The following is an 18,592-nucleotide window of genomic DNA, read 5'->3' on the forward strand; positions in this document are numbered from 1 at the left end:
ATAAACACAGAACATGCTTTCCCTGGTACGTCCTGAAAGTATAACGCAGTATAGCGTCGTGTTATCACTGAGCGCCAGTCGCTAATCTAAAATGTAGCGCTTTGTGTTCAAAATGAGAGTCCGAGACGTCACGGCAGCCATTTTCTATACGCCCTATTTTTTGTTGCATTTAGTTCATACACGGACCAGCAGGGCTCCCAACGTCGCGACCAGCATGGCGCCTCACATGCGTTGATAGACGTTCCGTCCTTTAATTCGGGTTTAAACGAGAGTTTCATTATCCTTCCCGCCACACCTGTTGCGTAGGAAACTCAGTTAACCATCCTTGTTCACTGAGTTTGCAGTTCACCAATTAACCATGGCCAGTACGAGCGGCACGAAGCCGCAGAAAATCCCGAAAGTTGCGAAGGTAAGCATCGGGATGCGCTTTTAACTGCGCCGCTGTTTGTCTAATACTGTTTCGCGGCGATTTCTCTTGTTTCTGACAGCGTTCTCATCTCTGACATCGATATATGATGCATGTCGCTATATTACTTGTTGCCTTTTCTCCGCGGTTCGTTCGCTAACGCTTTTCGACGCGATGCTTTCCACAGGTCAAAAACAAAACGCCGGCCGAGATTCAAATCACGGCCGAGCAACTTCTACGGGAGGCCAAGGAAAGGGACTTGGAAATCTTGCCGCCGGTAAATAACTTGCACATCAAATGTTGTTCCTTGCAGTTTTGAGTGGTGTGCATCAATATAGCTAACGGTGAGCTTTTTTTTTTTTTTTTTCCTCGTTACTACTCAGCCTCCAAAGCAAAAGATCTCTGATCCCGAAGAATTAGCGGAATACCAACTGAGGAAACGAAAGGTGAGGCCTTTTATCGAATTGATCTTTCAACTTCCTTTCTGGTGATTTGCGTTTTAATCGACGCCCGTGCGCTCTCCGTGGTTGTTCCTAGGGCTTCGAGGACAACATCCGCAAAAACCGATCTGTCATCAGCAACTGGATCAAGTATGCACAGTGGGAGGAGAGTCAAAAGGAGATACAGAGGTGAGCGAACGGAATTCGCCTCCACGGACGGGTTCATCAAGGTTGAAACCTGTGCTAGCTAACACAGTTGCATGTAAGATTGAAGCAGTTCAAACAACGGAGATGAAGTTCGACAGACATAAGCGCTTACCCGCAACCGGAATGTTTATTGGAATAAAACATGGAAAGAAAGCGAACTCAAGCCATCGGCGCGGTGGCCGCAACATTGTTGTCTCGCTGACATGCGAAAGAGAGAGAGAATCAGGAAAAGGAGAAAATCATTGAGTACACTAGCATAACACCTTGTTACAGTGCAGGAAAGTGCATAACAATGACATCTAATCATCAGACAGGTTCTTTACGATGCTTTAATCTAAAATAGAACACGTTGATCTTTTTGTCAATGTCACCCAGCAAAGTTCAGTAAAGAACACAAAGTGTAATTGACCACTGTTGTGGTTTATCGTTCACTTGTACTTCTTGCTTGATTGATTAGCATTTAGAGTTTAATGAGTTTATGCAACCCGATGTGGTAGCTTTGACTGAGTAGGCTGTTGTGATACCATTGAGCAGCTGTCATATGAAATTAAAGTATTGATTGGGTTGTAACGGATTACTGTAGTCAATACTACACTCTATGTTGCTACCGCAGTGCTCCTTCTTTCAGCTTTTAGTCAAGTTTTCATGTGTCATGAATTAGCCATCACGGTCGCCACTGCAAAGTGCGTTCAATGTATCAAAAGTTATTTTTCGCCCTGTCATACAATGTATGTAGATAGACATTTAAATTCTAACATTATGGGTACTGATTGCACTACTGAAATTCTGTGCGTCATTAATGTCTTTATTATTTTTTTTTGCCCTTTCTTTTCCCCAGGGCTCGTTCTGTCTACGAGCGTGCATTGGATGTCGACCATCGTAATGTTACCCTCTGGCTGAAGTATGCAGAGATGGAAATGAAGTGAGTGAAATGAAACGTTGCATTTGTATTGTTTCCCTTGTTACAATTTGGACATGTCTTCTATTAAGCTGCTTTACAGTGCATTTCAGAATTTGCAAGCATGTGTAGTGACTGGAAAGCCATTGTACTTGGTTTTATCATTTCATCACCACTTGGGCACTATAAAATGTCTCCTTTATTATTTAGTATTTCTACAGAAAAAGACTAAAAACAGAAAAAGACTAAAGAAAATGACTAAAAAGATGTGGATTTAGAGTGTAGTCTTGGAATCAGTTATCAGCAATGATGACAGACTTTAATTTAGTCTTCACCTACTTTATCTGTACATTGGCTATGGTAAGGCCACGCCTTGACATCTTATACATTCATTTTTCGCACAATACTATAAAAAAAAATTGATCGTTGTCAGGACATGAGGAGGTGGTCGATTAGTTCAATCGACTGATCAGATCACTACAATCACGCCGCTCAGAAGAATACTCCGCTGTGCAGGAACCGCCAGGTGAACCACGCTCGCAACATTTGGGACCGCTCCGTGTCGATCCTGCCACGGGTAAAGCAGCTGTGGTACAAGTACACCTACATGGAGGAGATGCTGGGAAACATTGCTGGTGCACGCCAGGTGTTCGAGCGCTGGATGGAATGGGAGCCCCATGAGCAAGCCTGGCAGACTTACATCAACTTCGAGCTGCGTTACAAGGAACTCGAGAGGGCCCGGCAGATCTACGAACGATATATCCTTTTATTCAAGAAGGATATGTTGGTGGGCTAGTTGATACATGTCCTGATATAGAGACTAAGCATGTGCACTTTATGTCTGAGCCTATGTAAGTCATTTACTTGCCTTCCCTTATCTTTGTTTCTTTGCATTCGTCATACTTAGCGTATAACCTTTTGACACCTGTTAACTCTCCATACAGCGTGTACTATTGAGACAGGCTGGCTTGCGACTCTACTTAACAAGAATAGATTGCAGGTGGGATGGAAGAAGCGAAACAGAACAAAGGAAAAATGACCGCAAATGATACCTGGACATTTTCTGACCCTATAAGCATTGTCCTTTTGTTTCCCAACTGGATGAGTGCTGCCCTGTTTGCTTTTTTTTTTTAAGATTTACGACTGACCTGTAGTTTGCTGTTGATTATTAATATTTTGGTTGCCCATAGAAATCTGTTTTCTTTGATGGGCACTTCCTGGATACAATTGGCACCAGAATAGTCTGCTTTATGTGTTACACCTTGAGGCCCAATTTTCTCTCCCTGTCAACCACCAGCAATTTACTTTTGGTAGTTAAAGTTGGCGTAAGCACTGCACCCTAGCCTCTACTGGGCTATTTTCACAGGGAAAGTGAATAAAGAAAATTTATCATTCTATGTGTAGTTTGATAACTATTGACCAATAGGCATAGCAAGTTTTTGAATCCATGTTTCTCCCATGGTAAAAGCAGGTACACTGTATGGACAGTGTAGGGACACTGTATTTGCATGTAAAACGAAGTATTGTGCAGTACGTCTAAATGAATGAAACAGAAATGATGTTTAGCAACTATATTCTTTGTATAGCATATTCAAGAACTTTTCAATTCAGCCAATGTCCTGGAGATAGGCATTTTAAGTAGGTAGTTTAGAGCTCAATGCCAGCTTGAAGAAGAAGAGAGTGATCTTTATGAGCATCTCGGTTTTCGTGGTATCTGGATAATAGCATTGATTTGACGTCAATCAAATGCTATGTTATCTTTACAAGGCAGGCATTCCTCAGTATATGCTGGTATGTTTCTATAGTAGCATAGCTTTTATGGTATGGATGGTGTCTGTAGTATGGCTCTCTTTGGCAGCATGCAACAATGTGCAAGACATGGGATCCTTAACGTGTCGTGCACTTGTGATGGTTCATCCTGATGTTCAACATTGGATCAAGTACGCCAAGTTCGAAGAGCACAACGGCTACATCTCCAACGCGCGCCGCATCTACGAGCGGGCTGTGGAGTTTTTTGGGGAGGACTACATGGACGAACGGCTGTTTGTCGCTTTCGCCAAGTTCGAGGAGAACCAGCGGGAGGTAAAAATGGAAAAACAACGTCTCTCTTGGTGTGTTGCAAGTGCTGCGATGGTGTGAGTGATAGTAATTGAAAGACGTGTAATAAAGGTGCAGCCTTGCTTTATCAAGAACGACTTAACAATCGACAAGGTTCATCCTAAGTTGAGGTTGATGCAGCCAGCCATGGAGAGGGGAATGATAGTGAGGGATAGGGAGAAGAAGACAGCACAGTTAGTCGAGGAACAAATGGGTGTCAAAAGACATCTTACTCGAAAGCAAAAAGAAGGAATGGGCATGGGCCGAGCATCTGTTGAGAAGGCATGATAACTGCTGGTCATTAAGAATTACAGACTGAGTCCCAAGAGAAGTCAAGCATGCCATGGTGAGGTGGAAAACTAGGTGGGCTGTTGAGATTAAGAGTTTGCGGGGATAGCATGGCCCCACCAAGTGGAGGACTGTTTATTTTAGAAACATGGGAGAGCCGTTTGTCCTCTTGGGGGCATACATTTAGGAAGTAGTATGTGTGTGTGTTTTCCAAATGCTGCTAGTAACTGCATCCCTGAGAAGCTGATGCTTGGCCCAATTTAGTGCTTTCCGAACCGCCACTGCAGCAAACTGGATGAACACCAGTCAACGCCAGTTGAATTCACCGCTGGTCGGCAACACGCTGGGCATGCCATCTGCAAAAACATAGTCTGGCATTGCTGCATAGCTGTCGTTGCTAATAAGGCACGACGTACCCACAAGCGGCACTGCTACCCCAAGGCTGCATATACATTGACTCTAAGGTTTACGACAACAGCAGCAGCCTAGACTGAAGCCATGCCAGTGTGTGCTTATGAGTGTTTTGGAAGCTTAGCAACTGCATTCACAACATCCTTTTTCACCACTGTATAAGTAAGGTCACTTCACTTCTGTCGCATGCATCGCCCGGTGCCACCCAACAGCATGACCGCGTGCGGGTGATCTACAAGTACGCATTAGAGCACATCCCCAAGGAGAAAGCGCAGGACCTGTTCAAGAACTACACTATCCACGAGAAGAAGTACGGCGACCGGGCTGGCATTGAAGACGTCATCGTCAGCAAGCGCAAGTACCAATATGAAGAGGTACGTGAGTTTCTCAAAGAGCGAATTGGTGATGTTTTGTATTAGTTTGAAACTCTGCTAGGCAGAAAGCAGCTGTAGTCCCTAAGTTTCAGTTTCATTTGAAGTTAGTTTCACTTAATGAATGCAGGTTTCATTGAGGCAATAAAGCTTTCGATAACCTATAATGCTTCTGCCAATAGTCCTGTCCCTTTCAAATTATTGTGCAAGTTTACTTTTATAGTCACCAAAGCATACTTCATACTCTGAGGAACAGCTTTAAAGATTATGCAGTTTCAGTTTCCAAGTAATGAATTTGGAAGAAAATAAGTGTCTTTATTTCAGAAGTGCCAAGAAGCTGGACAATCTGTCTACGTTTGCGTGTTTTTCGAGCCTTGTTATGCTGTCACTGGAAGTTTTTTTTTTTTTTTTCTCCAGTAAATGGGCTGCTCAATTCACTGCACCAGCTGCACCTTTCCCACCCTAGGCGGGAAATGTCCGGGTGCTATTGGCTTCATTAATGGTTAGGCATTCTCTTTAACAATTGTGTGTGCTTTGTGTGTCTTTTAATTTTGCCTGTACACATATCAATCGTGTAATGAGCAACCGGTAGATGTTCTACGTGAGCTTGATGCTTGTTATCATTAGTTACTTAATGGGTAATACTTGTTTACATTTATTTTGTTTCAACACGGCTAGACATAATTTTCTTGCGATTGCTAAAGCCCTGTTATACATTGCGCAATGTTTGATGCAGCAAGTGAAGGAGAATCCGCTCAACTACGATGCCTGGTTTGATTACCTCCGGCTCATGGAGAGTGAGGGCAATGTGGACTCGACGCGCGAGACTTACGAGCGGGCCATTGCCAACGTGCCGCCGTCGCGGCTCAAGCGCTTCTGGCGCCGCTACATCTACCTCTGGATCAACTACGCACTCTATGAGGAGCTCGAAGTGGGCGACGCCGAGCGCACGCGCGAGGTCTATCGGGCCTGCCTTCGCCTACTGCCCCACAAGGCATTCACCTTTGCCAAGGTGTGGCTCCTGGCAGCTCACTTTGAGGTGCGCCAGAAGGACCTGCCTGCAGCCCGCAAGTTGTTGGTGAGTTCGCATCGTCCACGTCACCAACATCAGCTTAGTAAAAAATATAGGCAGCCTGCACCAGTAGCGCAAGGCTAGACTAACAGCAGTGCTTGTGGACAATCTAGACTGTGAGCAAGGTCTTTATGAGCATGGTCCTAATTAACATGGTGCTAATTAGAATAGCCAAGATTAGTAATGTCCTAATAAACAATGCATTAACAAGATCTGAATTAGCACAGTCTTAATTAACGTGCTTATAATTAGCAAAGTCCTCTGTTCTTGTCTGTTTTTTTCCCTTTCTCTCCTTTCTTTTAGTGCAACCTGCACTTGCGTAATGCGTTAAGTTGTATGACCATGCCTTTGAGAACAGCATTAAGTATTTCGCAACTGAAAGATAATTAAAAAACTTGCTAAAATGATCAAAACATTTTTTCACTTGCTCTTGTAAAGCTTCTTTTTTTTGATAAACCAGTGCCATTATCTCAATTAAGTAATATTTCTTTATTTTTCAAATTTTGTACAAAGATAATGCAAGTGCGGCATCAGAGGCAGCAATGCAGTGAAAGACCGAATGAGTAGGAGGCAAAACGTAGGAGGCAAAACGTGGACAAAACGTGGAATGAGTAGGAGGCAAAACGTGGACAAGCGGGACCAGTTAGCATAGGAAAAAACAACTACAGCATATACAGTCCTCACTAATGGCAAGTATAGTCAAAATCAGTGCTACTGCCAGAAAATCTCATGATGATTATACCTGTCAATGGTTGCGATATGTCCAAGCAAGCAGCTCGCATCTACCATGTGAAGTGAGTGAGTGAAAACTTTTTTCGGAGCTTGCTCCTTCTGCTCACAGCTTTTCCTGTGTCGGGGCCGTGTATTCCAATGTTGCCTGGACACTTTTGCTGTTGCACTCAAGGTCCCCTCTCCGCTGATTCCAACAGTGCTCACTAGATGGCGCGTCGCCCCCCCCCCCCCCCCTCCAAAGGTGTCGACTTTCGATGACCCGCGCACTCGCCTCCTCGAAGCAGATTTGATCGAACGGGAAGTGAAGAGAAAAGTGTGTCATGGTAACTGTCTCTCTCCAAGGAGGTTACCCCAACAACGTCACACGGGGGATGTGTACTGGGAGAGAGAAAGGAATGTGAAAGAGAGAGGAAGAGAGAAGGGTGTCAGTGGTGTTTGGTCTGGCCGTGCGGGAATGCATACTTTTTCGGTAATTATAAGAATGCTCACTAGATAACACGCCGTCACTCATGGTGGCATACCACTCTCAGCCCGTCTTCAAGCGTGAGTTCCTCGACCACATATTCGGCCACAGCTGCAAAGTATGCAATCATTTGTGGTTCGACAACACCATTACCACAATCGCTAGCGTCCGCAAAGAGCAATCCCGTACTAACGTTGTTGCAGTCCTTCAATGAAAGTTGCCAGTCGCTTCCACATCATCGGCCCGACATCTGACTGCAAAGATGACAGAGTTTTCTCCGCGTGTAAAGACACTCTGGTGGCGGGAAAATTTTGTATTGTATATAGTGTATACCACTGTAAGTTAATAAACATTCTGTATGTAATGTATTTATAACAACATTGTCAATCTATATATGATGATAGATGTGTACAGATTATTCAACGATTACCCGATCATATCCGAGCAAGCTCATCAACTTTGTGGATATGGCTGTGATTTTTTTTATTGATTAAAACTTTTCTGGGCATGTGAGTGGGGTCCTCAGTCCAGGGTGCCTTTGAGGCACTTTGGGTTTGGTTGAGCAGAGCCAGCCGACTCTCCAAATTCTTGCTGGCAAGCCAGGTCTCCCACTGCCGCGTTAGAAACGTTGTCCCCAAAACGGCAGAATTCATGTCTCGGGGCCGATGCTCCCACTATTTGCAGGGCACTGCCATAGGCCTCTGCCCTAAGGACAAGCTCTTTCGCGGCTACATCGACCTGGAGATTCAGCTGAGGGAGTTTGACCGCTGCCGCATTCTCTACCAGAAGTTTCTCGAGTTTGCGCCCGAGAACTGCACCACCTGGATGAAGGTTGGTCTAGTCACTGTATCAACTCGGGCAAGGGCCACACTTTATTTACTGCGCAGCTTTGCAGTAAACTTCCGTTGAACGGAACCTGAATTTACCAGGAAAGTGTGTTTCATTTAACAAAAATTTCGTTTGGTGAGAGATGATCAGGAGTGCAGAATTCAAGTATGAAAACAATCATGTCAGAGGCAGGTGTTCTGTCTAGCAGCAGTTCTCTTTAAGAGGGTCTTGTCTACTGAGAGTCTGCTTTATAGTATCACCAGGAGAAACCACATTTTGTCAACTCTGTGTGTGCAAAAACTCTTAGCGTGTGTATAGTATGCCAAAGACTAGAGCGAAAGAAGGGGATTGAAGGTCTTGTTTCCTTGCTTGACGCAATCTTTGTGTACATGTGCCTCGAAAATTGGGTAAAAAAGGGGAGTATAAGGTCTCATTTCTTTGTTTGGTGGAACCTTCGTGAAACCCAATAAACAGCGAACCCAAGGCAAATATAGAGGACATTATTGTACTCTTTTAACTGTGATACAATAATGAAAGGGTCCGTGCAACAGTTTTTGAAGTATCTATGGAATGTATGCACTAAAGGAACGTATCGCCACACGAATTAAACTGCCACAATAATTTTTAGAATCCGCCCTGTACGAGTGGAATTACAAAGATTTGTCACATGCTGCAGTTGCATTCTCTCCTCTCTAGTCCCGACGAAAGCACTGGAAGCTAAGCAGGGAGGGATTGCAAGGGAGAAGAAAAGACACCACGTGTGCCTTGTCACTTTGAGCACTTTTTTCTTCTGTTTTCCATGAAATGCGTTGCTTTTCAGGGCGATTACGCGCACTCGCGTGAACAAGTCACGGCATCCTGCGGCGGCCCCAGTAACGACAAAGGGTGTCATGCACAAATCAGCCAATGGCTGAACCTTAGCCTGGGATGTTGTAATATTTGAGCCTGTGGCATCAATTGCCCAGAGAAGAAAAAGATATTTTTAGCTGATTTTGAGAATGTATTGTAAATTCCAGGCCACTTACTGGGCTATAATATTTGGCTCGAGTGTCCTAGGGAGCCTTGACTATCAATCCGCAGCATTTTCTGACTAAGTTCAAAAAGTATTTCAGGGCCCCTTTAAGATTTAAATCCAAGGAAAGTACAGTGGATCAAAAAAAACTTGCCGCAGGCAGGATTCAATCTTTTAGTGTGTGAGCCATGCACCCAAATGTTCAGTCATTAATTTATAAAAGGCGACACACTCCACCGACAATAAGATAGTGGGCAAATGACGTCTATGCTCGTCACTTTTGCTGCTCATTAAGTATTACCTCATTTACTAGCCACTAGTACACCCAGCAATGTGTTTCCCAGCAATGTCTTCACCAGCTGTGTTTCACATTTTTCACAGTCGCGTCTACGTGGCTATACAAAGAGGTGGGTAATATGCAATAATATATGATGCATTGTTATTTTCACAAACCAGCACAAAAACGAGGAGACAGAAAGAAATACACAGAGAAGAGCATTTTTGCGCTGTTTTGCGAAGAAGACGCCGTATGAACAAGCTTTAACCCATACACTTTTAATGCATTGTCAACCCTCTTGGGTAGTTATAGTAAATGCTTGTGCATTGTGTGTGTCATTTATCTACCCTGTCTTGTTTTTAATCTTAGAGTACTCTTACAATGACCAACAAAGAAAGGCATTATAACTGTCGAGGAAAAAAACTAGATGCCCAAGCACTACTATCAGAAAGAAGCACGAGAGAGAGAGATGCCCTTTTTTTGTGTGTTTTTCTACAAATAGTGGTTAGGCATCCAGGTTTTTTTCTTGAATTCATGCCCCAACTAGCCCAGCAACTAGTTCTGCTAAGTCGCGCTGAAGCTGTGGTTTGGTCCCGTGCGGCAGTACGCAGAGTTGGAGACGATCCTGGGCGACGTGGAACGGGCGCGGGCCATCTTCGAGATCGCCATCAGCCAGCCACGCCTGGACATGCCCGAGGTGATTTGGAAGAGCTACGTCGACTTCGAGATCGAGCAGGAGCAGTATGGGCTGGCAGCGCGCCTCTACGAACGCCTGCTCGAGCGCACCCAGCACGTCAAGGTTCGACCCTAACCTTTTAAAAATCTGCTTTGCATGGAGCGAGTGCATGCACACACATGACAGTGGCACAGTCATACCTCAATATTACAAACAAGACTTGTACAATTGTTTGAGTGCTTGAACAAGTATTACAGCATTTGGGTTCGCATGAATCAACATGAGCATAGAAAATTGCATTACCTTCCTGATGCTGTGAGATTCATGCCATTTGTGTGTTGCCACATGGGCGAACCCAATGTCGTTCGCCATAATGCCATCTGCTTCTTGTACTGCTGACACCACAGCTTGCACAGTGCAGCCAGCATACTTGAAGCAGGATCTGCCGAAGTGCAGAGAGCATTCAGTCGCAAGAATGACAGAACAATATCGATCCACTGTAGATGCTACATTATTGATGCTAGATGCTACATTGGAACACCTTTATTGACAAAGCCATAATAGCTGTCTGATTTCTAGTGTTAGTGTAAACATAGCCATGAATATTTTTTGGGGGAGTTGTTTCGAAGTCTCCGCACCAACTCGCTGACGTGTGCGTGCAACCTGAGAATACTAATGCTCCTGATTCTACAGTCGCTGTGGATTCATCCGAAACATGGCCTGTACCATTCAATCCAGGTCTGGATTAGCTATGCCCACTTTCAGCTTAGCTATGGGGGCAAGGATCCCGTCCCATTGGCCAGGACAATCTTCGAACGGGCCAACAAGGAGCTCCGGAATGCTGCCGAGAAGGAAGAACGCCTCATGCTTCTCGAGTCTTGGTCAGAGTTCGAGGTCAATATTTCTTGCTTACTCTATTTTGTTCTACTTCTTATGCTCATTATTATTAGTCAAATGCTTATTGCAAAGGTTAGGTGATGCAGTTTTTTCAATCTTTGAAACGTTTAATGCAAATTTTAAAATTTTTGAAAGCATTTCTTCTCTATTCCCTATTTGTCACCTCAGCAGCCATTGGTACTTAACGAGGCATAATAGTCTCGTGACACCGGAGTACACGTACTTCTGGTGTCATCGAACGTATGATGACATTTCGCAGCATGTGCCTATAAGTACACGAGTGTGATTTTGAAGTGGTCACTGTTCGTGCTCGAAAATATTCAATTGAGGCGGCTCTGTAAAAGATTACTGCATGAATCAAAGCGTCATCGCATGCTGCGTTCGAAAGCCGCCTGTTATCGTTCTTTCTGTTTGCCCATTTCCACTTCTCGCTTCGTTCACAGGAATGTGAGAAATGTCGCCTATCCATGCGCAAATAAAAAAAAAGAACATATTGACGCGTGCGTATATGAAAAAGAACGACGATAGGAATGTTTTGTAGATTCCAGGTAGTGGGACGGGGGGTTTTTCGGGACGACAACTAAGCAGGCGTCTTGCTGTACAGCTGATCCTGAACACGCTTTTTTCGCTGCCATAAGCTGCTGTCATCCTTTGTTTGCGTTGCACTGCGACAATATTCACTGAACAAGCAGCTACAAACGCGTCACAGAATCGCACGTCTCCTCCTCTGTTACGCTGCGCAGCAGGCACCTTGAAGCGGCGAAGGGATATGCCTCGAACCGGCAGTACCATAGCAGACGACGCACCATTTTGCTATTCACCTATTGCCCCCCCATACAGATACACACACACTCGTCTGAGCTGCCAAAGTCTTCAAACGGTTTTTAAAAACTGCATTATTTTCTGTAGCACAGCTATTTTCTTTCCCAGCTAGTACCTTGGCAAAAATTTAAGGATACCATATTTACTCGCATAATCCTCGTACTTTTCTTCAAGGAAAGTGGACAAAAAGTTGGGAAGTGTGAGAATTATGGCAAGAAAATTCTCCGCGAAAACGTTCGATGCAAAAACAACAACAAAAAAAAACGACATGACCACAAATCGGGATGCTCACGCTCGCAACTAACTGAAAGCTTTGAGGAGTACTAATGAAGACTTACCTTAACAATAAAACTACAGGTTCACACAAGGCAAGACTTACTTGAAGCACAAAAGTTGCTAGCAAATAGTTTTGGAATACCGTACACAAAGCTTGCGGGCATAGCGGTAGCGTTTGTCTTAACAGGAGCCTGCAAAAGGTTAGCGTACGACGTCAACCTTGGGATGACGGCCATCTAACACAGAACCATCTGCAGTTACCTTTCGTCGAAATAAGCTTTTACCGTCCATCCCAGTATTAGCACACAGAAGGCCCAATGCATCTTGGTGGCGTTCAACTGCCCGTGCTGCCGTCGCCAGTAGCGAACACAAAATTCGTCCACTCTAAATTGGCTACCAGCGGCCCTGTTTCCATTGTTTAGTGCATCATCAATCACCTTCAGCTTGAAAGCAGCCGTGAAGCTTCTGTATTGCCCAAAAGCGTAATTGCAGCACGAACACAACGTACTAACATGCCGCAATGAACACTTGGCACTTTGGCTTAGCTTGGATTAGGTTGGGGCTCCGTGCGTTGAATGTATTGTGCGACGCTTCCTTGCTCGCATATCATGTGGTGATGGCCTTGGAAACTTATCCCTTCTCCACGCGATGCACTACTTGAGCACTTCTTGGGACAGTGTGACAAGTGAAAAAGTTAGCAGATGTTTCCGGAAGTGCAATTTTCGGCGGCAGCTCGCTCGGAAAATACAGACTGCAGGGAAGACGATCCTGTGGCGTACGCATCTGACGTCCACGATGACATCAATGAGGAATTCTTCTCCACTGGCGCCGATGCACCATTCGCCCCGTTTGTCTTGATAGGCGACAATGTCCCAACCTGCGAGCCGCAAAGTGTTGCCGAGATTGTCACAAAGGCAGTGTGGGGCAACGCGGTAAAGGAGGTTGGGGACAAGGCACTGGAAGACAATGGCATGAACGAAAGCAGGCGCCGACCGGCTTACTTCACCCTTGCTAGACTGGAAGCTTTACAAAGCTTCTTTTGCACGAAAAACAGTGAAAAAGCATACAAGGGTCTACAATGTGTGCAGAAAGAGCTTTTCTTGTCCGAGGGTGAGAGGCAGCCACAGAAAAGTAGTTTTCTTTTTTTTGGGGGGGGGGGGGGGGGAATAAATGTTTTTTGCCCTTACACCTCTATTTGAACTCGTCAGCCTCAATTTTTGCTGGATTCAGATCGTACTTTTTCTTCCCGGATCGTACGTTTACTTTCTGCTTTCCTTTTTTTTTTTTTTTTCAGAAATGCATCAACGAGGTTCTACTGTAAACGAAAAACATTTTTGCAATAGATGTAGTGTTAGAAATATACTTTTATAGCAGCTTTTCGGATATAACAAATTTATTTTCGTGTAAGATGCAACTTTGTTATAATGAGGTTTGAGTGTATCACATTTCCCTTATTTTTGTGAATTTTGGACACATTTCTTGAAACACCAGTATATTTTCTTGCATTAGCCTTGTGGATGTGAAATCGAACATGTGACCTCGCACTTTGTGACACAGAGCATGAGAGGGCTTAATAGTTTTTCATGTGCAGCAACGTCAGTAATCCTTATTATTTTTAAAATTTATTACATCTGGGTAGACAGGATGAGTGATTGAGGTAGAAGGGTTGTAATTTAGCGCGTGTTCTCAATTCATAGGCCAGCCATGGCGATGAGCAGAGCCAGGAGTCGGTTGCCAAGCAGATGCCGAAGAAGGTCAAAAAGCGAAGGAGAATCGTCAACGAAGATGGGGTAAGTGTTTTGCACCCGCTGAATGATGTTAACTCTGCATTCCGTATTCACGGCAAGCCACTTTAGAAGAACCTTCATGCCTCAACAGCTCCTGTTCAAATGTGCGAGAACGGTGGCAGTTTTTCTGCCCATTTGCTGTACCGAACTTTGTTTATTCGCAGAATGAGACGAGCTTTTAACGAAGTCTTTATGTGTTTAAAATTAGCAACAACAGCGTTCCTGGAGAAATTGCTACAATCTAATATTATTGTGTGGCTTGTTAGTCATTGCTGTTACAAGATTGTTGCTAATTGTACACCATGTCTAGAGGTTTGATTGTTGTTGCGTGTGTATTGCATTACTTGCAAATGTAGGTGATTGAGGCGTGCTATGGGGGAAAAAATTTCAGTCTGTACTTTCGCCCGTCTGCTGTTTCTTGGGTGTCTTGTCTTTGACATTTTTATGCGACCTGAGTGGCGGCTTAGCATGACTCAGTTCCCGGCCATAATTTCGATAAGGGTAATGCAAAAAAAAAAAACAAGAGTAAAGAGAAAAAGAGATGCCCTCGTTTTTAGTTTGAGACACGCGTTGCAGAGCCCCAGGTGGTTAAAATTTATCTGGAATCGCGTACACTACAGCCTGCTTCTTCGTTGAGCAGTGGCTCGGTCGATGAGGGCCCAGAACAGGATTAATTTTAAAAAGTTCTGTAATGTTTCAGGGAGGCAGGTATGTATATCTCTGTAGTTGGGCACGACAAATGCGTTGAAGCAAGTACTTCCGAAGAGGTAAAAAGTCGAATAAACATGTCGGGTACATGGCACTTGAAGCATATTTCTCACACCGTTCACTGTAATGGTTAATTCAAATATATGGCATATCATTCTGTTAGCATACACAGTAGAATCTTGGTGATACACATTGAAATATATGGCGTCTATGTTCAAAAGTGAGACATTTTTATCTGTTATCAAGTCTATGGCAGTGAAATTAAAGACGCTAGAGATTTCACAGTGCAATTCATAAGTACAGAAGACGCTCAGTAAACGGAAGTCTCTTGAACGGAACTGCTGTCTGAATGGAACAAGTGCTTCTTAAGAGATTAATTTAATTCTTGTATTCTGCACCCTCTGATTATCTCTCGGTAAATGGAATTACCGTTAAACAGAACATACGTATCTTCCTGGTCCCTTCAAGTCCATTTAATGAGGGTATAATTTAAGTTATCTTGTTTTTTACTTTAGTGTTCCTTTCTGTTTCTTCCTTCATGCATGGTGAACCAGCTGGACCAAAAACACATGCTCACTAGAGATTACGAGGCTTTTGCATTTAGTAAATAAATGAATATTCTTTCATTCTTCCACACTTTCCTGCGAACGTTGTATTTGTTTTTTACGCGCCCGTGCCATTTCTCGCAGTCGGAAGCCGGCTGGGAGGAGTACTTCGACTACATCTTCCCAACGGACGAGACGGCAAAGCCGCACCTCAGGCTACTGGAGATCGCCAAGAAGTGGAAGAAGCAAAAGCAACAGCACGAGGAGGGTGACCGGAACGAGGGCGACGACGAGGACAACCTGGCAGACACTGGCCGACCAGAAGCGTGACAGCGCGGAGGAGGGCTCGACCGGCGTCTTGCACCTCCGCCGGTTCCAGAGTCGACACTGCGTTCACCCCACGCCAAGCGTCGCGTGCCATTCTGTCAGAACTCTGCTGCTGCTGCTGGCAGCCAGCAACGTCATCTTGTACATACTATACATTTCATCGTGGGAATCGCGTTACGGTCGTGTAAATATAGCAGAAACGCTCATTTCATTTATTTCGTTTGTTTTACCCCCAATCGCACAGAGCTTTGCAGAAGAGAGTGGGGTACATAAAGATAACAAAGAGCAAACAAAAATATTATCAAATAAGTACAACACATATGAAGATGCAATGCTAGGCCGATACAAGTGAATTCAAATGCAGGTACATTGGGAAATACATAGCAAACAAAACATTTAAAAGTGATAAAACGCACACTTTACATGTCGTCAAGTAAATGATTGTGCAACGTGCAACAAAACAAGCCACGATCTGAAATAGAAACGATGTCAGAGCGAAAGTGGTTCTAACCTTTGGACGTGCGTGGGATTGGAGAAAACTAGAAAGTGCTAGTAATGGGAATAGTGGTGTGTACCTTACGGTAGTGTTCTAAATGACCTGAGCAATAAGATATGGTCATAACGAACTGAGCTTTTGAAACTGAATGATTCAATATCTTACGAAAGAGCATGTCCACAAGTTTCGCTGCTCGTGCGTCTTCATGCATCATCATGCACCTGCCAGAACTTCCAAATTTCTACGGCGTCATAATGTACAATGACGTCATTGTACGTCATCTGTCATAGCAACTAAAGCAAATGACGTCATTTCTGTTTGACGTCCAGAGACATCCTCAGAAGTTCAGGTAAAGGGGGCATCCAGCACAAAAGCCTTTCTTTCTCTATCGTGACCCGACAGGCAAGGTTTAGTCATAGTTTATGACGTAAAATGTTGGCTCGTAGTCCTAAAGTGCGTCTCACACAAATATGTGAGACTTGATTGTGCTTATCAGGCTGCGCCGCTTGTTGCTAGTGCGTGAAAACAATCTTTCCCGAAATTAAGGAGGGAAGTTAGCTCTCCCACCGCCCCACATTCTTTTTCGTATGCCCATGCAGTCATTCCCAACTATACTGTCATTATCCAAGTTTTAGCGGCACTCTTCAAGTGTGAACTCTTGTTATAAACGTTTTACACTAGACCCTTTAAAAATAGTTGAACCCTCATACAGCAACACTCAAATGCCACGAGCGGGAGAAATTAACAGACATCGATGATAAGGATGACAAAGATGCCGATTTTTCGCACATGTTTCAAAATTTGGATGCTCTCACGGGACCGCCACTAGCCATATAGAGCCTGTTTATGACAACTCTTGAAGTTCTGGATGCTCAAACTTGGTGTAAGCCTCGACTTTCAACGCAGATTGAACGTTTTAACACAAGTCACCACCGTTCTCGCGCTTTGCACTGTAGCAAGTCAGCTTTGCCGCAGTGCCACAACACTTAACTGTCAGAATTGTTATAATAAATAATGTGGCATGCGGGCATTGCTGCAGACAGGCTATTTCACCATAAAAACATATTAAAGTTTACAATGCAGCAGCTGCTCTATTGTTAAAACTGGTATCGTTATGCTTGGTTTCGACTACATCTACAATGACATGAAGATGGGTGGTGATATCGAGACGATTGGTCGTCATTTGTGTGTCAATTGACATTTGTTCAGTTTTTCTGCTACACTTTGACAGAAATGACATTCCCCTTACGTTGAGTAAACTCGCTCCGAGTTACTTAAACTTGGAACAACACCAGAGTATGACTCAGAGACTGGTGCAGCATAATTTTGGCGAGCTGAAGTTCAAGTGAGACTCCATGAGTAGAAGCTTCGAGTCAGCGTGAGCTACACCGAGTGAGTTTCATTGGTCACTGAGCAAAAATTTTAATTTCTGGACAATTCCGAGTCAGCTCCGTTCATTTTGTTGGCACCCATGCGTCCTGTTGTTGGTATGCTTCACTGTGCGACAGGGCAACGTTGCAGTGATATCTAATGCTGCTAAAGTCTTGTCGCTTCACCCAAATCGCTGCCTGCCATGTGTGACATCGCACCTGTCTGAAAAATTGTTTTAAATTGAAGTGGGCAATTATTGTGATTATTGTTTAAGTAAGTTACTGTATACCGTACTTTCTCACAGAATTCTCGTCAACAACTATTCGTGAAAGACTGCCTAAAAATTATCACGTCGGTGTTATTATTATTACACGTCGGTGTTTCAAATTAATCTTGTTTCCCCGACACTCTGTTAAATGCAATAGATACTCACATCTGATCCAGTGGCTTTTCTCTGAGTGTTTCTGCTCACATCACATGTACTATGTGGACTGGAGAGTGTAGTCGTTCTTTCTTAAAACGACTCATGTTGAACTAGTGGCGTGTTGAACTTTCGTGAGCAAAACCCTAGCTTCGCATCTATTTCTATACAAATGTACCAATGTATTATAACTTTATCTCAAGTGAGTTTGAAACTTCCATTCCTGTTTTACTGCATACAATACTCATTTCAGGTTATTGTGTCATGTTAACTGTTTAGAAATGAGTATTGCTCGCAATAATACAAAAACTATTTAATATTTTGAAAACTACATGTTCTATTAGAGCAATAACTGCCAGTTTAAAATGGGCTTATAAAAGTATGTAAACTGTGACTGATAAAAGTCTGCTCAGGAACAACAACAAAACTTATCTGAAGCAGGTCTCCACTTAATAAGCAGCGTAATGTGCCATGTGTGGCATGTACTGCCCCTGCTATTCTCTTCGCCACACAATATGTGGCTCACAACATTTCAATTCTGCAAGCCATCTCTATTTTTTTTTATTTTGCAAGTGACCTTATATCGCATCAGACAGAATGAAAGCGCACAAATTCCTTGCATACTTCAACACAATTTGACACGTGGAAGAAACGAGGATGCAATGGGATTCACAATTTAATGATGGGGCTAAAGATTCGTACAGATGCCTTCATTCTGCACACACTCGTATGACAATTGAAAATTGCTAATATTTGCGAGTTAC

At 43.8% G+C, this 18,592-nt stretch overlaps 1 protein-coding gene across 1 annotated transcript; it reads left to right on the forward strand.

The window, feature by feature from the left end:
• Positions 1–220: 220 nt before the first annotated feature.
• Positions 221–15,751, forward strand: crn (pre-mRNA splicing factor crn). The gene is made up of 14 exons (XM_037418666.2): positions 221–409; positions 594–683; positions 790–852; positions 944–1,035; positions 1,892–1,975; positions 2,468–2,709; positions 3,855–4,033; positions 4,960–5,121; positions 5,855–6,196; positions 8,070–8,216; positions 10,107–10,301; positions 10,917–11,072; positions 13,871–13,963; positions 15,358–15,751. Exons 1-14 carry the CDS (start codon positions 359–361, stop codon positions 15,541–15,543), a joined length of 2,082 nt encoding a protein of 693 aa, XP_037274563.2. The 5' UTR covers positions 221–358; the 3' UTR covers positions 15,544–15,751.
• Positions 15,752–18,592: the final 2,841 nt, after the last annotated feature.

Source organism: Rhipicephalus microplus, chromosome 6 (assembly GCF_043290135.1).
Source record: "Rhipicephalus microplus isolate Deutch F79 chromosome 6, USDA_Rmic, whole genome shotgun sequence".
NCBI lineage: Eukaryota > Metazoa > Arthropoda > Arachnida > Ixodida > Ixodidae > Rhipicephalus > Rhipicephalus microplus.

Bases quoted from the DNA above. Each gene is read 5' to 3' on its own strand.
- crn (XM_037418666.2), top strand. From the start codon at position 359: ATGGCCAGTACGAGCGGCACGAAGCCGCAGAAAATCCCGAAAGTTGCG. The intron at 2,710-3,854 runs ATATCCTTTTAT...CGTGTCGTGCAC, and splicing joins CCGGCAGATCTACGAACGAT to TTGTGATGGTTCATCCTGAT. The intron at 13,964-15,357 runs GTAAGTGTTTTG...CATTTCTCGCAG, and splicing joins GAATCGTCAACGAAGATGGG to TCGGAAGCCGGCTGGGAGGA.